Source organism: Calidris pugnax, unplaced genomic scaffold (genome assembly GCF_001431845.1).
Source record: "Calidris pugnax isolate Ruff unplaced genomic scaffold, ASM143184v1 scaffold32, whole genome shotgun sequence".
In the NCBI taxonomy this organism is placed as follows: domain Eukaryota; kingdom Metazoa; phylum Chordata; class Aves; order Charadriiformes; family Scolopacidae; genus Calidris; species Calidris pugnax.
Window position 1 is genome coordinate 2,374,089 of NW_015090783.1, and position 23,068 is coordinate 2,397,156.

At 43.3% G+C, this 23,068-nt stretch overlaps 3 protein-coding genes across 4 annotated transcripts; 2 read left to right on the forward strand and 1 right to left on the reverse strand.

The window, feature by feature from the left end:
* The first annotated feature begins 2,600 nt into the window (after positions 1–2,600).
* TMED2 (transmembrane p24 trafficking protein 2) lies at positions 2,601–9,678 on the forward strand. 2 transcript variants are annotated; one of them, XM_014964539.1, is made up of 5 exons: positions 2,601–2,862; positions 4,603–4,795; positions 5,216–5,236; positions 7,200–7,307; positions 8,175–9,678. In XM_014964539.1, the coding sequence occupies exons 1-5, from the start codon at positions 2,683–2,685 to the stop codon at positions 8,297–8,299; spliced, it is 627 nt and encodes a 208-aa protein (XP_014820025.1). In that variant the 5' UTR covers positions 2,601–2,682; the 3' UTR covers positions 8,300–9,678. The 2 variants fall into 2 exon arrangements, with proteins under 2 accessions (XP_014820025.1, XP_014820033.1); XM_014964547.1 differs by lacking the exon at positions 5,216–5,236 and having other exon boundaries at positions 2,606–2,862; positions 8,175–9,675.
* Positions 9,679–10,036: 358 nt separating this feature from the next.
* DDX55 (DEAD (Asp-Glu-Ala-Asp) box polypeptide 55) lies at positions 10,037–18,021 on the forward strand. Its single transcript, XM_014963858.1, has 14 exons — positions 10,037–10,172; positions 10,470–10,520; positions 10,606–10,692; positions 11,296–11,387; positions 11,501–11,563; positions 12,257–12,406; positions 13,002–13,191; positions 13,752–13,834; positions 14,230–14,361; positions 15,329–15,421; positions 16,067–16,181; positions 16,482–16,650; positions 16,890–17,182; positions 17,768–18,021. The coding sequence occupies exons 1-14, from the start codon at positions 10,065–10,067 to the stop codon at positions 17,933–17,935; spliced, it is 1,794 nt and encodes a 597-aa protein (XP_014819344.1). The 5' UTR covers positions 10,037–10,064; the 3' UTR covers positions 17,936–18,021.
* Positions 18,022–18,212: 191 nt separating this feature from the next.
* EIF2B1 (eukaryotic translation initiation factor 2B subunit alpha) lies at positions 18,213–23,064 on the reverse strand. The gene is made up of 9 exons (XM_014963895.1): positions 22,961–23,064; positions 22,770–22,871; positions 22,515–22,651; positions 22,324–22,440; positions 21,293–21,405; positions 20,321–20,389; positions 19,420–19,495; positions 19,094–19,219; positions 18,213–18,657 (listed from the first exon to the last, which is right to left on the reverse strand). The coding sequence occupies exons 1-9, from the start codon at positions 22,971–22,973 to the stop codon at positions 18,502–18,504; spliced, it is 909 nt and encodes a 302-aa protein (XP_014819381.1). The 5' UTR covers positions 22,974–23,064; the 3' UTR covers positions 18,213–18,501.
* Between the last annotated feature and the right edge of the window lie 4 nt (positions 23,065–23,068).

Consider the following 23,068-nt stretch of genomic DNA (forward strand, 5'->3'; position numbering starts at 1 on the left):
GCGCATGCCCCGCCGGGCTGCGGGCGGTGCGGCTCGGCCCCGGCCCCGCCGGTTTCCCGGGGGGGACAGTCGGGGATGTGCCGGGCTCTCGGTGTGAGCTCCCGGTGCTGGCGGAGACGAGCCGCACCCGGGGCGGGGGGGGTCTTGCGCTGAGTCACGGAACCACGGAATGGTTGGAGTTGGAAGGGACCTTCTGGAGATAATCCAGTCCAACTCCCCTGCCAGGGCAGGGTTGCCCTGAGCACATCACTCAGCACTGCTTGAAGATCTCCAGAGAAGGGGACTCCACACCCTCCCTGGGCTCTGCCACCCTCACCCCAAAGAAGTTCTTCCTCAGATTTGAGTGGAACCTCCCATGTTCCACTTGTGCCCGTTGCCCCTCGTCCTGTCACTGGGAACCACTGCAGACCCTCCATCTGTAACAGCAAAGTGAGAGAGTCCTGGGGCCTGGACACATGCTCAGAGCATCCCTAGAGATTTTGTGTACAGGAGTAGTTTGCTGGCACAGATCTGCTTACAGAGGAATTTAAACTAAAACCAAAATGTAATTTCGCTGGTTAAATTTTTTCAGTATTTTTACCTTCAGGTGTGCCTGCGCGCTTTTAAATGTCCTTCTCGCAATCTTTAGTAAGAGTTGCTCTGGGTGAGTCTTCAGAGATAAAGGAAACGTGCCCTGAAATCATTTTAGGTCCCAACCCTGCCACTTGCTGCATGCAGTGTAGGAATAACACACTATTTTTTTCACAAGATACTATGAATAACATCAAACACTGGGACTAGTCAGGGGAAATAAGATTGGGGTTGCAAGAGCCAAGCCTGGAATGGCTGATACACGCTGTGTGCTGTGAGTACAGCAATAATTCTCTATTTTTGGCAGATGCAAAGTGCTAACGCATGCGAACGGGAGTTATGAATGATGTGAAATGCAACACTCTGACACTCGGAGAAACTTTTTCATGCAATACTGTGTCAGTATCTCATTCTGTCACCAGTTACACAATTTCAGTTTTCCTCATGCCTGCCCCAGGCACTCACCTTCACCGGGCTGGGCGGACGGGAAGGTAACAAAACACTCTCCAAACATCTTAGTTTGACATTCAATTGCCTAACTTACCATAACAATCGATGATATCATGTGAAAACATATCTCCATGTCGTTCATGAAATGTATTGCCAAAACCAAACACCACAGGATATTGCACAAAGTTCCAGAGGGAGCATGAGGACGAGTAATGGCGTAGTCAGCCTTTCCTGGCAGAGGCCACGTGTGAAAGTATGGCAAAGGGGAGCAGAACATTAGGAGAACACTCTGTGGTACCTCAGGGGAACAGATATGCTGTGAAATCACCATTTTGTCCAAGTTAGAGGTGAGGAAATAGTTCATGCTGCCAGGATCAGTATTAAATGAGTTCCCACTGTCATGTACAAATGCACATAGAGGGGAAAAAATAATAATTTAGAGAACATGCCAGTGGCAAGACTAAAACTGCTTTGAGATAAAGGAAAAACCAGCACAGCAGTTTATGCTTTAGAAAGCAGTAGATTCAGGGTTGGCTTGATCCAAACTCATTGGAAACAATGGAAGTTTTCAGTGAGTCATCAGGAGAGGTCTCTCATCCCGTCACAAACGTGACCCACAGCTCCTTGGGTTTGTGCTTCTCTTGCCAAAAGCTTTCCCTTCCACCCGCGTCCACACCCTGAGCCTGCGCTGACGCGGTGGCTCTGCCGGCTCAGAACTGGCAGCCTGAGCCAGGTGAGCAGAATTCACTTGCGCAGACCGAGCATTTGGATGCCATTTGTCGCACAGCTGAAGACAAACACCAGGTCTGAGCACTATCAGGAGTACAATGGGCGCTTACTTGGCAAACCCATACGCGTAAATGCTTTGCTGGAAAGGCAGATCGTGCTTTAGCCTTTAAATCTTCTGCAGATAATTAAAGCAGCTAGTTGTGAACAGAATTCCTTAAGCTCAAGCCCGACCTTCTGTGTTTCTGACTGGAATTTTTAATTGAAAATTGGCATTCAAGCATGGCCGTGCAGGGAACGGCTTTTCATGCACAGCCTGTCTCGGCGAGGCAGAGGCCTGCCGTGTGCCTTGTGTTTTCCTGTGTGCAACGAACAGCCCCGCACGCTGGGCTTTCCCATTACTCCTCTGACCGTTAGGAACCCCCCCGATCTCCACTTTGCTGTGGTAAGTTCGGGTTTCCCGGGCTCCGGCAGCAGCTCGGGCCACGCTGAGAGGCCGCCGCCCGCCCGCCTTCCCGCCCAAATCGCCTCAGGCACCTCCCGCCGCCCCTCCCCTCGCGGACAGACCACGCCCCCCTCCGCTGCCCACCCAATCCCCTTCCGCGCGCGGCTCTGCCTGACAGGACAGCTCTCCCCGCCTCGCCCCGATTGGCTCCTCTCAGCCGCCGCTCCGCTCCTGCTCCCTTCTCATTGGTTTCTGCCGAGGACGGGGCCCCGCCTCCTGCGCCGCGCCGTCCCTGCCCTCCGGGTTCAGGCGGGCCTTTCCGCACGGTCCCTCAATGGCCACCGTAGCGCGGGCCGTACGTGGCAGTGGGGCCGCGCCGGCCTATGAGCGGCGGCCCCGTGCCCCGGAAGGGGTGTGGCTCGAGCCGGAAGTCCCCCCTCCCCTTTTCCTGCTGGCCCGCCGCTCGGTGCCCCCTCCCGCTGGGCTCCGCCATGTCGCCGGTGCGGGCGGTGCTGGCGCTGCTGGCCGCCCTGGCGGCCCCGGCTGCCGCCTACTTCGTCAGCATCGACGCGCACGCCGAGGAGTGTTTCCTAGAGCGGGTGCCGTCCGGCACGAAGATGGGGCTCATCTTCGAGGTGGCGGAGGGGGGGTTCCTGGACATCGACGTAGAGGTGAGGGGGGGGACGGCGCCGCCGGCGGTGCCCTGCTGAGGGGAGGGCGGCCGGGCGTTGTGGGGCTGCTCGGGGGCCGGGCCCTGCGCTTGTGCCCCGCCAACTGGGGAGGCCCTGGCGGCCCCGGGCAGCCCCGGCAGGGCGGCGGTGGCCTGAAGGGGCCAACACCGACTTGCGGAGGCGTTAAACCGCCGGTGGAGTTTGGGACCGGGCCGCGGGGCTCGCCCTCGGGCGGGCGGGCGGGCTCACTGGGCGGCGGGAGTGGGCCTGGCGCGGTGGTCCCCTCCCGATCTGGGGGGATGGAGGTGCCTCTCCCCGGGCTAAGGCTTCCTGAGTCTCCTTGTCATTCCTGCTGCCGCTGCAGAAGGCGGTTTTCCTGCTTTCAGAGCCGTTCTCTGGAGATTTTACGGCATTATGGAATCATGGAATTGTCAGAGTTGGAAAGGACCTTCTAGAGATCCTCTAGTCCAACTCCCCGGCCAAAGCAGGGTTGCCCAGAGCACATCACTCAGGAGCATCCAGGCAGGTCTTGAAAATCGCCAGAGAAGGGGACTCCACAACCTCCCTGGGCAGCCTGTTCCAGGGCTCTGTCACCCTCACTGTGAAGAAGTTTTTCCTTATATTTGAGTGGAACTTCCCATGTTCTAGCTTGTGCCCGTTGCCCCTCGTCCTGTCACTGGGAACCACTGAAAAGAGTCTGGCTCCATCATCCCTCAAACTGCCCTTTAGATACTTGTTAGCATTAATAAGGTCTCCCCTCAGCCTTCTCTTAGATTTCCTTCTGCTTGGTGTGGTCTTTTCGTAATAAGCCTTTTGGCGGGGAGAACAAACAGGGTTACTTTTTCCCAAAGCATGTTGGTTATTCTGGGATCAGAGTGTCTCCCCTTGAGGCAAAAGGTGTTTGCTTTACTCAGGTTGATTGGCACCTTGGAAGTTGTAGGTAAGCCCTTTCCTTCAATGAGGTTTTAATTCCATTGGAGAAGAATAAGAATTCCTTTCCTCTTGGTGAAGAGTAGATAGTTGTTTGTTTGGGATAACACAAACATGTGAGAGCTGTTGCTGGGAGTGAATATCATAGTTTAAAATTTCATATCACTCTAATACAGGGCAGAGTTAGGAAGCTGTGAGATCCCAGTCAGATGTCACTAGTGGAAGCTCAGCAGCTGGTTTGGTGGCCTGGTGGGAGGGAAGCCTTGAGATCACAGTCACCCTGAGCGCTTAGTACTTAGGCCCTCCGTCCATTTGAAATGGCAACTGCAACAGTGTACAATTGTGTGTCTAAAGTAGTATTGACATAGGGAAGAATTTCTTTTTTTGCCTTTTGTTTTCCTTCAAACATCAGAGATAAGGTTTCCCTGGCTAACAGGGCTGTCAATAGCTTATGGCTTACTTGTTCTTGAATGCTTCTTATCTTGAATGCGGAAGGTCAGTAATCTTGGCCAGTGAGAGAGGCTTTTGTATGGCTTTCTTTACCAAGAAGTTTGTTGGGTTTTTTGTTATGTTGGGGGTTTTTTTGTTTTGTTTTGATTTTTTTTTTTTTAAGATTTCTGTGCAGCAAAATGCATCGCTGCTTTTGAGTTGTGGGAGGGACAGTGTGAAGAATGCCAAACTAGGCAGATTACAGATGGTATTCGTAAATCTGACTGGATAACTTCAGAATATGCATGCAGTGCTGTAACAATCTGCTTTAAGCCACTGACTTTTAAGTAAAATTTATGATATTTTGTTTTCCCCATCCAGATTACAGGGCCTGATAATAAAGGAATTTATAAAGGCGACCGAGAGTCCAGTGGAAAATACACATTTGCTGCCCACATGGATGGAACTTACAAGTTTTGCTTTAGCAACAGAATGTCCACCATGACTCCCAAGATAGTGATGTTCACTATTGATATTGGGGAAGCTCCAAAGGGGCAAGACATGGAGACAGAAGGTGAGAGAGACTCCTGGAAAAAAAAATAGCTCCGACTCGGGAGCTTTTCCCTGCATGCATGACTTCTGAACCTGAGTAGGATTCTCAGAATTCCTATTTCTGCAGGCTCTCTAGTTAGCTGTTCTCTTGCACAGCTAAAATGGATACGGATGTTCTTAGACCTCATTACATGATTTAATGCAAAATCACCAGGGAATCACTTGGCCATCTGTGGAAACTAATGCTTTCATTCTTTAGTCTTTTCATCAGTTTCATTCTCTGATTTCTAGTTTGCTCAGCAGTATGTAGACTACTACATGCATTAGTTGAGCTCTTTGATAAATGTGCTAATATGAAAATTTTCTCTTAGCTGAGTAAATGACTGTTTTATCTGCAGCCTTTTGTCCTGTACTTGTGTTCATCTCTTACACTTTTCTCTAGGTGGTGGAGATACCTGGGATGGTATGTGTACTGCTTTTTGAAAGCTCATTAGCATCTTGTCTTTTGCATACATTTATTCACTAACAGCTAACGTTTGCTTTTTTTCTCTGTAACATTTGTTTGTAGCATGAGAATGTCTTTTTAATAAACTACATAAAAGGTCTGATTCTGAGCAATGCCGAGCACCTGCAAGCTTTCATCGAGAGGTTTATATACCTAGCAGCTCTTGGGATCACGTCCTTGAACTGTCCGAGACAGTTTGTCTTCAGGTGGTTATTTATGGCTAACAGAACACTTAATCGGGAGGTTTAGAGGAAATTAAACTAAAACACTGAGCATCCAAGAACACTGGATATTTTAGATGGTGTTTGCTTTTTGTTGCTAAAATGGCTGTTGAATAATCAAGGGCTTTTGGAAGCGATAAGCATCTTTTAGGTTATTAATTATCAGTAATGTTACAAGGGGGAAAAACTTCAAACTTGTCAACTTGCTGTAAAACAAGTGTATTGGGTAACAAGTTATGTTTTCTTTAGAAATTGCTAACTGTAGGTAGAAAGGCAATAAATTATTCATTTCTATTTTAGTAAGTAACTGTGCACATTAAGTATTTGATATCACTTACAAAGTGACAAATTCCTAACTTTTGATATTTTTTTAAGACTCAAATCTTTTGAGTTTAAATATATCTGTTTTAAAGAATATTAGTGCTGCTTAAATTTTTGAGGCAAACACTTTTTCTTGAGGTTTTTTTTTTTGGAGTGAGTCTAAACAGTCCCTGCAACTGTAATTTCTTCTCTTACTAGTAAACTGCATTTATTACAATGACCAGTTGGCCATGAAAATAAGGGATTTTATGATATTAGTAAATATAAATGAGTATTGGATACTCACGATAAAGTGAGTGTGGTTTACACAACTCTTTAAAATTTCAATTGTAGCTTGTATGAGTGTTATACTCTGGTCCTCTTTTTGACTGTTCCCCATAAGAAATGTGTTTTGAATAGCTTTATTTTCAGATTGTGATCTGAAACACTTAATTTGTAAATAAAAACATAAGGCAACTTCAAAGTCAAGTATATCCCTTCAGTAGAAAATATGTTGGGTTTTGTGACTTTTTTTAAGAGCTGATTGCCCAGGGTATGTATGTGGAATGGTATCTTGAACTTCTCTTGGTGCTAGAAAACTTTGAAAACTAGTTGCATAATTTATAAATTTGTAAGTGGGCAGTTCTTTCACCTGGAATGTATTTAAAAGGTTCTGCAATTGACAGTCAAAATCACTAAATCCTGGATCTCTGATCCTTCCATTTGCTGAACTGTCTCCAGCTAGTTTTCTGTTATTGTTGGTTTGGTATTTTCCTCCTCTTCTGCTTTCACGACCAGAACCTGAAGCCAGTTCCCGCCCTCTGCCAGGCCCCTTGGCATTGTTGCTGCTGAATGCTCTGCTTCAGCTGAACAGGAAGATCACAGGATGTGATACGTTGCTTTAGAAAGTGATCTCGTTTTGCCAGCATCATGATCTTAAGCTAAATTATCGGTCGTTCTATTTTTGCAAGCTTAACAACTAGGAAAAGCTGTAATGTTAAGATAATTTGCTTGGAATATGTTGGATGATATTGCCAAAATAGATACTAGTGTGTGGTTTTGATCTCATGTGTTTTTACGTTCTGTTTTTTCTGGAAAAGTATGCTCATATTAGAAACAAGCGGTCTGTACTGACTCTAAATTGTGTGTCCTCTGCCTTCTAGTCAGATGTGGAGAAAGGTGTTTTCCTGCTTACTCCATAACATAGAGATGTGTTAGGAAAAATGGCACTATGAAAACTAAACTTTACTTTGTGGTAAAGATAGAAAGTTTCCACCTGTACAGACTGCATTTTTCAGAACTTCTGCGACAGGAAATTAAATGTAACTCTTCATAAATTTTACCAAATTGTCCTTTGAGTCAATAACAGACTTTCTGATGCCTCTGAAATTGTTCCGCAGCTCATCAGAACAAGCTAGAAGAGATGATCAATGAGTTAGCAGTGGCCATGACAGCTGTAAAGCATGAACAGGAGTACATGGAAGTTCGTGAAAGAATACATAGAGCAAGTATGTGTCTTTGACTTAAATGCCTCTCCCCTTTTAAATGAACTTACAAAATGTGGTTTGAAGTACAAGTCCATGAAAGCTATTGCAAGTCAAGTTCTGAAGGACCTGCCAATACAGGTTGTTGATGGTTCCAGTCTTCTTTAAGTTGGCTTGCCTCTCATCTGATGAAGACTGTTATGCAAAATAATCTTTGCTTAGTTGATGTAAATTCTTTGAATGGCATATTCATGAAGATACCAGTAACGATATGGTTCCCTGGGACGCACGTTGGTTAAACTATTACTTCATCCTTGAGGTGGGTGTGGCTTAATAGTTGAGACAAAGTATTTTAAAAATATTTTGTTGCAATAGTGCAGAACTACTGTTGTTGCCAAGTAGAGAATATGGTTAACTCTCCAGTCACAACCCTCACTTTCTGAAATATGGCTTTAAAATATGACTGAGAGCACTAAGTGGTGCATTAGGGAAATGGAGGACAAGTATTTTTAATGTGAAAATACAAGGTTACATTAAAGCACTGGCCCCTCAACTTTTTGAACCTATGGATGTCTCCAGTTTTGTGATTTTTGTTACTAATGATTTAAGAAAATGCTGGATTTTTAGAATTAAAAATGATGAACCTTTAGAGATTAGAAATTCCCAGTTCGACTTTGAGACCATAATATGCAACCGCTACTTGAAAAAGCAAGTGGTTTCTGTTCTGTGGTTAGAAGCTTCTGTCTGACCTCTTTGAGGGTGGGCAGAATAGAGAGAGATGCTGCAGTGTATGTCCTAAGTTGAAGTTAAATGACAAAATATGTTTTAAGTTTGTTTTAAAAGCTTTGTAACTTACTACTGTTTTGTTTTTGTTTTTTTTCTCCCTAACAGTTAATGATAACACAAACAGCAGAGTGGTTCTTTGGTCATTCTTCGAAGCCCTTGTACTAGTTGCCATGACACTGGGACAAATCTACTACCTGAAGAGGTTTTTTGAAGTCCGAAGGGTTGTTTAAGAGTACTTTTCTGGTCGCGGATTTCAGTTCACTGTCTACCAAACATCCTGGTCACAAAAAAGTCAATTAGTTTCTGAACCCTCTTTACTGAACTGTAAAACTTATTTGCTTATGTTCCTTCCTAGTTAAAAATGAATTGTTTTTATATATCTTCTGTAGCGAAAGCTGTGCTGAAATCTTGTCACTTAATTGGCATAATTTTTTCCACTTAAATCTGCCTAGTCTGTACGCTAAGCCAGGTCCAAGCGAGCTGCAAACGCTGTAATTCCACTGTAGTAACAAGCAATGTTGATGTCTTTTCTAACTTTCCCCCCACCGCCCTGTTTTCGTACTTGCAGTTCTATCTAGGGAAACGGTACAAGGCCCTAAACACGATTCTTTGCATCTTTGACATCTTTAACCCTGCAGTAGGTGTTATGAAATTGAAATAGTCCCTTCTTCACTTACATAAACTGCCAAGGAGAAGCGATTGGAACTTTATTCTGATCATGAACAGAAGAGAGCTGAACACTCCCGAGCCGGGGTTCATACCGAGTTGCTATTTAAAGCCTTCAGTAACTCTCCTGATTACATCAACTTACTCCCAAAGTTGTTTTAAATTAAATAGCTGGTATGAAAATACATTTTTTCTCCTCTCGTGACTGAATGTTCATCGTTTTTAGCTGTTCACAGGTTTTATATCGAAGCCGATTGTGTGCAGTGTCTTGGCAGACGATGGTTGGCCCTTTGGTTTTTGCAGGTCCAAAGCTCAGGCTGTTGGTGTTGCAGTGGGATGTGTTAGTGTTCAGGACGTCTGGACTCCTGATGCCAAAGGGTTAACGATTCTGGGGTTTTATTGCGATGCTATGCAGCCCTTCTATTTAAGTTAAGTGGCAGTTTCTGCCGTTATCTGATCATAATTAGCGTAATGCTAAATACTGGTGTGTTTTCTTTTTCAGGCACATGTAGATTTGTTTTTGTATAAAGTTACTTTCCTCGGTATCTGATGATTGGTTTAAAAATTAAAGAAGCGTCTGATGTGGGTGCTGAGCCAGGATTATGTTGTGACTGATGTATATTAGTTGTAATCATTTTTGGGGGTGGGGTGGGGTCTTTTCCAGGGGGGAGCCTCTCTACAAGTAACACACAACAGTTTTGTACAATTAATTTAAAATTTGTTACAGGTTTTCATGTTCCAGGTAAAGTTTTTTCAACCTCGGGCAAACACTTGCAGCAGTTCTTCAGAAAGGTGGCTGTTACACCTTATCGCGACTGTTGTGTGCCAATATTTTTGTGTAAAACACTTAAAATTGAATTCTAAGATGTACATTTAAAAATTGCTTGTGAATCTAAATATGACCCAGGTTCGATAAATAAACAAATTCTTTAAAAAAAAATAACTTCGTACTTCTTTTTTTTTTCTTTGATACTATAAAAAAAGCTTTGTGTTAAACTGTACTTCTTTATAAATATCTCAGGATATCGGGGATTAATCCAAATGCCATCCCGCTCTGTGGGCAGGTAGAAGAAATTGCACCTAATTCTAAGCCTATAGATGGGCAGCTGGGGGTCACAACGCTTCAGTATGACCCCCAGAAGAACTTACTGTGATAGGCCGCTTGCAGTAAAAACAGGAATTTTTTTGCTTACATCCCACAGAGGAGGCAAAACCCGGCCGTGTTTTGCGGCGGAACCAAAGTTCCGCGGCGCCTGTTTCCGCCCGGCCCCGCCGAGAACGGCCCGCGGGGCGGCGCTGCCGGCGGCAGAGCCCGGGCGCCCCTCAAAGATGGAGGCGGTGACTGAGGGGAGCTGGGAGTCGCTGCCCGTGGCGCTGAGTCCAGGCGTGCTGCAGGCGCTGCGGGAGCTCGGCTTCGCCCGCATGACCCCGGTGCAGGTGAGGGGACGCTCCGCCGGCGGCCCCGGCCCCGCGGGTGTCCCGGGAAGGGGAGGCAGGGCCTGAGGGAGAGGGAGGAGGAGGAAGGGGTCGGGGGTCTGTGGGCTCGGCCGCAGCTCGGAGCCGGCGGTGGGTTCTGTGGCAGCGAGGGGTGTCGCCGCCCTGGGCCTTCCCCTCGCTGTCTCTGGGCAGTGCTTCCAGAGAGCTTTAGCGTCCCTTCCACGGTTGGGCCTCTGTGGGCTTTACTTCCACCATAGTAAATTCAACCATTCGGATGATGTTTCTCTTGTTTTTCAGTCTGCAACCATTCCACTCTTCATGAATAACAAAGATGTCGCCGCAGAAGCAGTGAGTGCTTTTTCTTGGTCAAGTTCCTTTGCTTTGGTTTGTCTCTGGAGCTGGGAAAGGGCTGACTCTGTTTCCCTTCTGGCAGGTGACAGGCAGTGGCAAAACCTTGGCATTTGTAATTCCCATACTGGAAATTCTTCTCAGACGGGAAGAAAAGTTAAAGAAAATGCAGGTAAGATTAAGTTAATCAGTTTTGAGCGTGCTTTTATGATGCGCCAATAAGATTTGACGACTTCAGGAAAAGTACTGTTAAGGAAAATTGCATGCACATAAAGGGACTGTGTGCTCAGCTTTTTCATATAGTAATGATAAACTGTTTAAAACTTGAAAGTAAATATTGGGGTGCTTTCTTTGCAGTTAGATACAGTGTCAATTTGACATGATCAACCTGTTGGTTTCTGAGCTGTTAGAAAAGTGTCTTAAGATATCACATATGATGGCATACTGCAAACAAGAGTCTTTGACTGCTTTGTAGTATCCGTTGATTTTTGAATACATTTTAGTGTACGGAGAGCTTGGGCTCTAATTTGTTATTAAATATTATTATTAGATTCTCTTCTTTAGCAGAGGTAGTTTGCACTTTGGTATAATACCTCTTCCATAAACATTCTGAGTTATTTTGTATATTTTCTTACATTCCTCTGGAAATGTTTTGTCTAAAACTAGGATCATAAATGTGGCTTATATTCACTTAGCTTGTAAGGGAGAACTTTGCCCAAATATTTCTTCCAGTCTGTTATTTTTCCATAAATACCTTTTGTTTTTTCGTGTGCAGGTTGGAGCTATAATTATCACACCAACGAGAGAATTAGCTATTCAAATTGATGAGGTGCTGTCACATTTCACAAAACACTTCCCCAGGTTTAGGTGAGTGAACTTCAGGCTCATCATGACCACAGTTCCTTTTTCTGTGGACTTCTGTCATTTGTAAACTAACAAAGGTTAAAGATAACCTAAATCTTTCTGCTTTATTGTTTCAGTCAGATTCTTTTAATTGGTGGTAGGAATCCCATGGAAGATGTTGAGAAGTTTAAAGAGCATGGGTGAGTTGATTGTCAATAATTTTTATAAGTGCTTCCCTGGTGTAGTTTTCTCCTTGTTTTTAGGGCTTTCAAATTAGGGCTTTGGTCTTGCTCGTGCTAAAATTTGAGGGTACTGCATGAGTATGTTAGGGGGTGTGCTGAGGAAATTGGGGATTCTTTCATAATGAGACAATAGGAAAGCATCATATGTGAAATCAGTACCATTGACGTGCTGCTTGGGTGAAGAACGTGCAGCGTGGTGAGCTGAAAACTGTCTTCACTGGATGTGTCAGTTCCCCTTTTGTAAATGTTGTACTAGCAGTAGGTTCTAGTGAGATTGAGACAGTGCTGGTGGATAGTTTTCTGGAACTGGTGCTGATGAAGTTTTGAAGCAATCATATTTACCACTGGCTTTTGCACAGAGGTGCCAAATACTTCTTCTAGCTGATAGTTGCTTTCCATAGTTGCTGATGATATTCTAAATTTTTATTACCACAAATGGTGTGCTTTCACCTGAGCATTTCTTCTCCCATCAAGATAGTGTCTGAAAGGCACTGAAATTTGAACACAGTTAGAGGTGACAAACTGACATTGTTTTATTGCCGAATGCAGTCAATTCCAGTGCAGGTTTGTGGCGTGTTAATTGTGTTAACAGCTCCCCCCAAGCCCTTGCCTTGCAGTTACAAAATTGCTGTGTGTCTTGTTCACAAACAGCGGGAACATCATTGTAGCTACACCCGGCCGGTTGGAGGATCTGTTCAGAAGAAAAGCAGATGGGCTGGATCTGGCAAGTTGTGTGAAGTCTCTCGATGTCTTGGTATTAGATGAAGCAGACAGACTTCTAGATATGGGCTTTGAAGCAAGGTATTTAAATAATAATTCTAGTAATACTTGTAAGGTTCTAAATGAGTTCATATATGGTTGGTATGAATGAAGATGGCCTGCAATGACCTCTAAAGTTAGATTTGTTCTGTTTTGTTCTTCTACCTCTCCTTGCTCTGTAGACTGTATAAAGCAATTACTAAGAGGAGAAGAGAATCAGGAAAAGTGGATCCTTGATGAATACAGAGTTTACAATTTCTTAATGTATATTAGCACATGCTGTATTAATGGTTGATTAAAATATTTATGCACTGGAATGGCTTAAAGCACTTTAACAAATAAGCTTTGATGTCTCTTTTCTCTATACAGAGTTTACAATTTCTTTTTCTTAATGTATATTAGAACATGCTGTATTAATGGTTGATTAAAATATTTATGCACTGGAATGGCTTAAAGCACTTTAACAAATAAGCTTTGATGTCTCTTTTCTCTTAAAGTTAAGATAAATAGCTCAACAGAAGATGCTCTATACTTTGTAATAAGAGCTACTTTGTTTATAAACTCTTATTACCAATGATTAAGCTGCTTTCTGAGGGAAGTCTTGGGACAGTTACATTTTACGTGTGCTTACTTGCAGTTTAAATGCCATTCTGGACTTTTTGCCCAAGCAGAGGCGGACAGGTCTGTTCTCAGCGACTCAGACTCAAGAGGTGGAGAACCTGGTGAGAGCAGGTCTCCGGAATCCTGTCCGCATCTCGGTGAAAGAGAAGGGGGTGGCAGCAAGCAACACACAGAAAACTCCAACGCGCCTGGAGAACTATTATATGGTGTGAACCTTTGTGCTTTGCCATAGTTTCTTGCTCCCTCTCCTTTTTTTCCTGGTTCTGTCAGTAAGTTTTTAAGTCCTGGCCAGTTAGGATCACAGTACTAGAGCAACCAGAAGTCACAAGGACATAAAGCTCCAAGCTGAGGAGAAATATCTGAATGAGCAACCCTGTTGTTTGTTGCTGTGTAAGTTCTGTTTGGCTGGCCAGGGGTAGTTGTAACCCTAAACTAGTGCTCTGCTGCGGCTCCTCCACCTGCTTATAGTGAATGGGTGTAGGGAGAGACTTTGGCAATTTCGGAGAAGTGGCTGAGGGAGACCTGAGGAACTAACGTGGGAGAGGTATTGGGGATGGAAGACTGGGAGCTGAAGTATTTGTTTTTACTTAAAACAAGATACATGAAAGTGTCATGTACCACATGATGAACTGTGCTACAAATGATCAGTATTAACAAATTATGTCCGTAGGCATTTATCAGTGCACAGCAAATGGGGGAAACTGGCAGATCACTTTGTATCAAGTCCATTTTCTTACTTTTTGGTTCTTTTTTTTTTTTTTTGTAGATCTGCAAAGCAGATGAAAAATTTAATCAGTTGGTGCATTTTCTTCGACAGCACAAACAGGAAAAACATCTAGTCTTTTTCAGGTAATTCCGTGTGTGTTTCATCATGAAAACAGTATGGTGTTTTATTACTTAAACTCCAAAACTGTGCCCTGTTTGGACAAGGACACAACCATTTTAAAAGTGATTCATTTTAATAGATGTCTTGTAGAATATAGTGCCTAAAAAGAGATCGATCGTTGCTTCATGTCAGGATTGTGTTGAACTTCATTAAGCAAAACATAAATTTTATATGCATTTCTAAAGTAAGGCCTTACAGGTAATTATATGTTAATTATAAAAATGATATACACACTTAAATAAAAATAGGCAATAGTATATATTTTTGAAAGGTTTCAAACCACTCTATCTTGACTGTCTAAACGGGTTAAAAAATGCAGCATAATCTTTTGCTTTTGTGTCTGCCTTTATCACAACAGCACGTGCGCCTGTGTGGAATACTATGGGAAAGCTTTGGAATCCTTAATTAAACAAGTGAAAATAATGAGCATTCATGGGAAAATGAAACACAAGCGTAACAAGATCTTTACTGAGTTTCGGAAGCTCCCAGGGTAAGAACATATGAACAGGCTAAGCCAGCTGGAAGTGAAAACACTAAGGGATGTGGAATTTTGTCTGACAAAGCTATTCGGCCATTTAAGCGTTGTGCTGAGGAGAAGGATGCTACTGGCTCGTTCTGAATATATTTATAATAACACAAACTGTGCTTAGGTACTCAAAAGTATGATCACAAAGTGAAAATGTGACTGGAGCATGTCCAGTCTAATTTAGGTGATCCATGCTGCCACATGGAAGGCGCAGGGACATGGATTTAGGATAATACTGTACTGTCACGTGCTGCAGTCACACATTAGCCTTGCTGTATAAATGTGCCATTGCTAGGGAGCTGGTAGTGAAAATAATCTCTTCCTGATTGGTAACCAGAGTGGAAACCCAGGATACTGTTTTATTAGTATATGAACGAGAATATGGCAATGTGATGCTGTAATTTACCTGCAGAAAAGTGTTTTGTGTCAGCTTTGCAAGATGTTGTTTAGAAACTCTCATTTAGCTGTCATTTTTTTAGTGCATGGGACCTGAGTTTTAGCATTTTATATCACAAGAAAAAGAATTACCAACAGGCTAAGAAGAACAGGAAGAACTACTGTTTAAAATAGCATGCTAGAACTGTCAGTCTCTTAGGCCTTTTATTAAAACATTTATAGTATTATGTTCAGCTGTGGTGGATGCAATAGTGATTTAAAATAGAACTTGTAATAGGGAATTGATTTTTTTTCTTAATGATATTTTGTCTGTAATATAAATCACATTCATAATTACATTTTCATAATGTTATGTAGAATTTTAGTCAATGAAAGCTGCAACTACCTTGTAATATTTTGTCTCTTTTCAAAAAACTAATGTTTTAAAAAGTTTTGTTCCTCATTCTGCAGCGTGGATGCAGAATACACAATTGGGAGGAGACTGGCTCTTCTCAAATGACAAGTTTAATGAAAATATGTTTTTTCTTCTTTCTAGTGGCATTTTAGTTTGCACTGATGTGATGGCCCGTGGCATAGACATTCCAGAAGTACACTGGGTTTTACAGTATGACCCTCCTAGCAGTGCAAGGTACAACCTGAGACCTTAAAAACCTTTACTCTACTTGTGGTTGTGCTATTGTATTGTTTAGATACAAACTGGGAACATGCAGCTGCGGAAAATAAGGTAATTGCTGCCTGGAAGTTAGTCTGAGTGAACACACAAAATAATTCATGAACAAGGGAGGCTGGAAAGACTGCAAATTTTGTTCTAACTGCTGTGAATTGAAATGACTTTGTGTTGTAAGGGTAAGTCAAATGGGAGTTCTTACATTTGTGCAAAGAGGCAAATGGTATAAGAATATCAAGTAACGAGAGGTGAGACACTTGGGTGAATGAAAACAGAGAAAAGAGCAGGGACAGAGCTCTTCAAGGAATAGTAAATTAAAAGTTCACATGAAAAGTGCTTTTCTCTGTATTTTAACTTCTACAGTTCTCCCTACAACTAGCTTAAACTCTGTCCCCAAAACAGGTACCCCTTGTCTCTGTATACAGTCCTAACTATCGAGTGGGACTGCTACAGTACTGCATTTCACGGACTCCTGCTGCTTTAGTTCAGAAGTGTATAGCACGCTCTATGTTCCACTCCATCAGCTTTCCCCTTTTGCTGTCTGTCTGATACTTCAAGGTCAGACTGAGTGTCTCCTGTTCAGTTAGTGCTGTGTTGTGGTTCCAGTGCCTTTGTCCATCGCTGTGGTCGAACAGCACGGATCGGCAATGTCGGCAGCGCGCTTGTGTTTTTGCTTCCCATGGAAGAATCTTACATCAACTTTCTCTCAATCAACCAAAAGGTTAGTAGACTTTTGTTCTGACCCAAAGCAGGAAAGGGCAAGGGGACAGGCTTACTGATAAGGGTTTTCGAATCAGAATTTGTAGGACTTAAGGTCACAGGCATAGATAATGTTTTAGCAGAGGTGCATAATTTAAAAAAAAAAGTGAGCTGCGTTATTAATCACCAAATGCAACTCTATGTTACCACGTGGTTGACTGAAGATTACCTGAAGAAGTGTGTGTTTGAAGCTCCACAGTGCATTTTAAATCATTCAGCTGAACTTTTCCTTTGGCTTTTTTATTTCTGTTCTGGTTCTCAGTGTCCAATGCAGGAAATGAAACCACAGACCAACGTGTTAGATCTTCTTCCCAAACTGCAGTCGATGGCCCTCGCTGACAGGGCAGTGTTTGAGAAAGGGATGAAAGCGTTTGTGTCTTATGTCCAGGCTTATGCCAAACACGAATGTAATCTCATCTTCCGAATAAAAGGTAATTCCCAGCAGTGGCTGGTGCCTTTTACTGTTCCTTTCAGAAGACAGGATTTGGTTCGGGAAATTACTTAGCAAGTTTGACCAAACTGACATACGCATAAATAAAAGTGACTTTGTTACTAAGTATAGAATGCAAACAATACAATACCAGAATGTGTTTGGTTTTTTTATTCCTGTGACTTGCTAAGTTAAATGAACTTTTTTAGGAAACTGACTGGAAAATCTTTATTTTAACAGATCTGGATTTTGCAAGCCTGGCCAAAGGTTTTGCATTGTTAAAAATGCCAAAGATGCCTGAACTAAGAGGAAAATGTTTTCCAGACTTTACTCCAGTCACTGTTAATACAGACTCCATTTCATTTAAGGATAAAAATAGAGAAAAACAGAGACAAAAGCAATTAGAACAACAAAGAAAAGAAAGAGAGGAAAATGGAGCCAAAAAGAAATTCATAAAGAACAAAGCTTGGTCAAAACAGAAAGCCAAGAGGGAGAAGAAAAAGAAAGTAACAGCTAAAAGGAAGCGTGAAGAGGTAAACTGTGCCTGCTCTATTAAACCGCGTGTGATTACTGTGGCATAGGGACATGCTTCCAAGTGGCAGAGAGCCATGGGATTTTAGTTTGATGGAACTGATGACTGTAAATTAACTTTTTAAGATGTTGACAGCCAAAACTTAAAAAAATTAGAGACTTTTGAAAGCCCAACACTAAAACAACTTCTCAGTGCTCTGATGGTGGTCAATAATGCTGCCAGCAGAGGTAGCACAGATTTTTATTTCTTAGACATCCAGCCGTATGACATGATGGTGGCCCATCCTAGACTTTTTATTTTCTTTTCTCTTAGTTTTTTTTAAATTCTCAACAAGTGTAACTGAGAGTCAGATATATGGCATGATGGTGGCCCATCCTAGACTTCTTATTTTCTTTTCTTTTTGCTGTTTTCAATTCTCAACAAGTGTAACTGAGAGTCAGATAGTTCTGTAGGTAGAAACTGAGTATTATTTCCTGCTTAGAAACTCCTGGCAAAATCTGAGTTATAAATTTCTCCTGTGTTCAGCTGTATAGAATGAAAGCTTTTTGGTAGTGTGTTTAATTTGTTGTTTTTCAACTGTCAACAGGGCTCTGATATTGAAGATGAGGATATGGAAGAGCTGCTGAATGACACAAGACTCTTGAAAAGATTAAAAAAAGGAAAAATTAGTGAAGAAGAATTTGAGAAGAGACTAACAGGCAGCCAGAGTAGACTCAAAGCAGAAACTGTTGCTGACTTAGAGTCTGAAGGTTGACAGTTGTTCTAACCCCACTTTTACATTGAAATACTGCCAATTTCAATAAAACTGTTATTTTTATAACAAAATAATGATGCAGAGAACAGAACTGATCTGGTTTCTTCATAGAGACCGAGCATCCATAAAGACATACAAACAAGCCTGCAGCTAAAAGCACAGCTTGGGTACAGTGTGGCAGGAGCTGCAGATTGCCATTAGCAGCCTTGTGCAATTTTTCATTTAATTTTTTTCAGGTAAGGTACCACAGATCAGTAAGTAACAGCATACCTCAGAATGACTTTGAATACACCATAAAGTATTTTATTTTCCAATAGCAAAATACTCCACCCATCTTTAAAATAATTTATTTTAGGGCTTTAGAAGCTGTAGTAAGTTTGGGATTTTTTTTTAACAGTGGTCCATCCACATGTAATGTTTTGCTTTAAAAACTCAAAAAGGCTGATAATTACATTAATCCTTATAATGTTATCTCCTTACCACGTCCATGTAACTCTTACCATCTTCCAAGTTCTGTAACTATGACAGTCACTGAAGATGATACACCCCGTACACAGAGTCCTCTGTTACAGATAGAGTTTAATAAGTTCATCACTGACGGCTGATGGAGTTAACACACCCAGGTCTGTAAACAGTAACGTAATTAGCGATGGTGATGTGTAGTCAATCCATGGATGCTCGTCCTTTAGATTCGGACTTGTTTTCAGAGTGTCTGCTTTGTACTAGAAGGAAACAGAGACCATTAGTTATTGCACAACTGCAAGTTAAAACCGCTTATGGGGCTCGAGCAGATGTTTGTGGTAAAACCGAAGGAAGTTGGTTGCTTTAAAATGATGCATAAGCTGGTGCCACCTTGGTCTCAGCTGGCTTATCTTCTTTATAAAGTACAGTCGGTGGTTCTGAAGTGTATTGATTTAACTGTTTCTTGCCCTCAGCTGCTCCTGTGCCCCAAAGGAACTGCTTTAGGAATTAAATGTTAGTATTATGACAAATTACGGCTGGCTGACATGTGACTGTTACATGGCGTAGCTCCATATCATGCAAAGTAAGCTACAGCAGAGAGATCCAGGTAAATGAAGACATGCTTAGATGAAAATTTTACATGGACACGTAAGTGTGCATCTTAGCTGGCTAAGAAGTAATTTGAATTTCTCTTACCTTAAACTTATCTGGGACATCCTGCTGATTCAGAGGGAAAAGTCTTACAAACTTGAAACTTTCTGCTACCACATAAAATGGCTTATTCTGAGCTTTGGCACACACAGCAATTTGATTAGTGCCAATCTGTGGAGACAGGTGGAAAACAACATGCAGCCTTAGTGACAGCGTAACATGATACTGCCCAGTTTCCAACAATAGATAGGTATTTGCTGGATATCATCCAAATAGAAAAGATTTTTCAGAAAGCCTTGAGTTCTTCAAAGAAGCCAAACTTTAAAAGTCTAGAGTTTACAGAATGATGTCATAAACTCACTACCTCTTACCTTGTTAATAATGCCTCCGCTTTCAACTACACCTTCAGCACCAACTAACACCAGGTCCACTTTCTCCATAATGTAGCTGTTCAAAGCAGGAAAAAAATCCAATTCTTATTGGGTAATATAGCAAATGACACTTGATGAACAGAAATTAGAAATTCAAACAGTCATTCACTTTTCTGAACTACTTTCATCTACCTAGGTAAGGCCATGTGCTGTTACATATCCTTGGAGTGAGCTTTCATCTGCTTCCCTGGCAGGAATATTAAGTAATCATATCTTCTTCAGCCAGAGCTGGCCTTGGCAATTGTGTAAACGCTGGAAGAAGTTGAAATCTGACCACGAATGATGTTCAGTGATGGGATGTGGGGGCCTGTGGTAAGATACTAACTACACAGCTGAAATGTAACTACACCGTAATAACCTTGGCCAAATCACAGTTGAAGTGTAACTACACCGTAATAACCTTGGCCAAATACAGAGGATGCTTCTCATCCCCAAGTTCTATATTTAGGTCTGACTCCATGTTTCATTCTAACGTGCAAACATCAAATAATTGTTTGGTAGCAGCTGTATTCTCCTAATTGTGCACCTAAAGGTGTAACTTGTTTAGCTTGTTTGACGACTATGACAAACTAAGTAACAACCTCTGTAGTTTGAACAAGCTTCTGGAAAAGTTACATGTAACATTATCAAAATAAAACTGTGATGAACAGTGTTAAGATTTAAGGATCAGACTTACCCAACTGCAGCATCCAGAATCACAGTCACCGGAATGTTCAGTTTCCTCAAGGCTTTTGCCATTTTTTGCCTATTAAAAAAAAAAAAAGTTTGAAACTTAGAGAAGACATTGCTAGAAAAATATTGTCTGAAAGACTCAGTGTTAAGATTTAAGGATCAGACTTACCCAACTGCAGCATCCAGAATCACAGTCACCGGAATGTTCAGTTTCCTCAAGGCTTTTGCCATTTTTTGCCTATTAAAAAAAAAAAAAGTTTGAAACTTAGAGAAGACATTGCTAGAAAAATATTGTCTGAAAGACTGAAACCCATGACTGCCCATGCTCCCTTGCCTGTAGTGTCAGTTTATCATGTTCTCTCCAATAGAAAATAGGTTATTTGTAGAAATGGAAACAGATTACAACAAACCCCAAAAAAGTAACATCAGTTTGGTTTAGTGGTCAGGAATTACATCTACAGAAAGATGAGTCCATGAACTGTTATTAAGATGACAGATTATCTAAACTGTCTCAGCTTTGCCATCAAGAGAGTATAAGAAACAAGAAATAAAGCATGGGGTGTGTTGCTAGAAGTTATTTCAGTGAAGCTGGAAAATCCTCTGTGCTTCTCCTGGCTGAACATCCTCGATTCTAGTGAGAGACGGGTTAGATGGTTGTGTTATCCAGCGTGCAGGATTTACTGCTTCACTTACACAATGGTGTATGCTCTGAGAAGGGAAAGTTTGCTCTTTTGCTGTCAGTAATATACTTTATTTGGCATCTTCAAACAATGTTGTTAGCTGAATAGTGGGTTGGGTTTTTTTGTTATGCTTAAGATAATACTAATTATTTTAGTCTGCTTTTGAAGCAGACTACTAGAAATCAGTTGTCTCCCATTTCCCAAGGGAAATGTAGGCTTCCTGGCACTGATTCAAAGTTTGTAAACCTTTCAGGAAAACACAGGTAACACTCTTACTGGAATATTTAGTATTGGAAACTACTTGCCAATATTGTTGCGGTTTTTTTTACTTGCCCAGAATAATGTGATGATATTAGTAAGAACTACCAAGCTTAGCTGCTTTTCTTAAGGTATGACAGATTTGATGCTAGCTGGAACTTACCCTGTTAACCAAGACAAAACACAAATTAACGAGTACTCGCCCTGCTTGATCTGGCTGTGATTCAGTAACATAAACACTGAATCGCTTCTTTGCCTCAACAGCTGCTTCCAGCACCCTGAGGACCACTCTCGAGTAGGCGTGTGTCAATATTCGCTGTCAAAAAAAGATAATCAGGCATTACTTCTTGCTGAGCTTTGGGAAACTTTACTTTTGTTAATGGTGTCATGACTTTTTATGTCACAAAACTGTCCATCAACGTTAAATAATAATGTATGTCACTTGTATCCTACAAATCATAGGACAGCAAACCACTCTGCAAGCAGGGCTTTATGCGGGGAAGGGGTGATGGTTTAGTGCTTTAAATGGAAAGTTGAAGCTGCGGCTCCTCAGCACCTCTCAGAAGCAGTAAAGCATGAGTTACAGTTGGATTGTGTGGAAACTGAAGTAGGGGGAGGAGATGAGTCTGAACAAAATAAAGCAAAGTGTGATGTGCCTTCCAATATCTGCAGGGAACCTACAGGAGAAGTTGGATTGTGTGAAAACCGAAGTAGGGAGAGGAGATGAGTCTTAACAAAATAAAGCGAAGGGTGATGTGCCTTCCAATATCTGCAGGGAGCCTACAGGAGAGCTGGAGAGGGACTCTTTGTCAGGAAGTGTAGTGACAGCACAAGGGGTAATGGTTTTAAATCGGAAGAGGGGAGACTTAAATTAGATACCAGAAAGAAATTCTTCACAGTGAGGGTGGTGAGAGCCTGGCCCAGGTTGCCCAGAGAAGCTGTGGCTGCCCCATCCCTGGAGGGGTTCAAGGCCAGGCTGGATGGGGCTTTGAGCAACCTGGTCTGGTGGGAGGTGTCCCTGCCCAGGGCAGGGGAGTTGGAACTCAATGATCTTTAAGGTCCCTTCCAACTCTAACCATTCCATGATTCTATGTTACAGCCATGTACTTGCAGAAATTGCCATCGGACAACGCTGGCATGAATGTTAGTAAACTTCACCCCCTCCCCTTCTGCTTCTCCATACTACAAGCAGCAGAGCAGTGAAATGAGGGTGACCCTGCCTCAGCCTACTTACGGCACCGTCTCTGATGAAGGGGTGACACAGCTTGGCGATTTTGTTCCTCGAGAGAGAGACTTTCCTGAGGAAGATCTCCCCGCGCTCAATCATGATTTCTTTGCACTTGGAGTAGTCCTGGAAAACAGAGCCAACGTGAGGCGGGAGGGTCCCTCATGGCGGGCAGCACGGCCGGGGGTGGCCGCCCTTACCGAGTACTCCAGGGAGGTGAGGCTGATGAAGCGCAGGAAGAGCTCCCCGCCGGAGGACACGGCCACCGAGGAGTCCACCCGAGACAGGGTGTCGATGGCGTCCAGCAGGCTGCTCCTCAGGCCCTGGATGGTCTCACCTGCGGGGAGGCAGAGGCGTATGGCCGGGACCGAGCCGGTACGGCCCTCCCCATGGGGCGACCCAAGGCAGAGAGGCATCCCCGTCCCGCCCGGGGCTGAGGGGGGACCCGGACCCACCTCGGTCCTGCTTGAGGAAGCCCAGCAGCGCGCGGATGGCAGCCACGGCCGAGGCGACATCGGGGTCGTCCCTCAGCTGCGCCCGGAAGGTCTCGATCAGGTCTGCAAAGCAACGGGGAGCGTCGGCCCGGCCCGGCCCGCCTCCCCCCGCCGCCCAGCTCCCCTCACCGTCCGCCCCCCGCTCCCCTCACCGTCCGTGCTCATGGCCGCGTCGCTCCGCTCGCCGCCCGGCCACTGCCACCGCACCCCCCGCCTCGCCTGGGCGTGGCGCCGCCTGAGTGACGCGTTTCGATGACGTA

What these genes read in the sequence shown, in the direction of transcription:
- TMED2 (XM_014964539.1), top strand. Translation starts at nt 2,683, where the DNA reads ATGTCGCCGGTGCGGGCGGTGCTGGCGCTGCTGGCCGCCCTGGCGGCC. An exon ending in TGGTGGAGATACCTGGGATG is followed by an intron (nt 5,237 to 7,199) that starts GTATGTGTACTG and finishes ATTGTTCCGCAG; the next exon opens with CTCATCAGAACAAGCTAGAA. An exon ending in TGAAAGAATACATAGAGCAA is followed by an intron (nt 7,308 to 8,174) that starts GTATGTGTCTTT and finishes TCTCCCTAACAG; the next exon opens with TTAATGATAACACAAACAGC.
- DDX55 (XM_014963858.1), top strand. Translation starts at nt 10,065, where the DNA reads ATGGAGGCGGTGACTGAGGGGAGCTGGGAGTCGCTGCCCGTGGCGCTG. An exon ending in AAAAGTTAAAGAAAATGCAG is followed by an intron (nt 10,693 to 11,295) that starts GTAAGATTAAGT and finishes TTTCGTGTGCAG; the next exon opens with GTTGGAGCTATAATTATCAC. An exon ending in CTAAAAGGAAGCGTGAAGAG is followed by an intron (nt 17,183 to 17,767) that starts GTAAACTGTGCC and finishes AACTGTCAACAG; the next exon opens with GGCTCTGATATTGAAGATGA.
- EIF2B1 (XM_014963895.1), bottom strand. An exon ending in TCACAGCCAGATCAAGCAGG is followed by an intron (nt 20,390 to 21,292) that starts GCGAGTACTCGT and finishes TTTTTTTAATAG; the next exon opens with GCAAAAAATGGCAAAAGCCT. An exon ending in ATTCTGGATGCTGCAGTTGG is followed by an intron (nt 19,496 to 20,320) that starts GTAAGTCTGATC and finishes TGCTTTGAACAG; the next exon opens with CTACATTATGGAGAAAGTGG.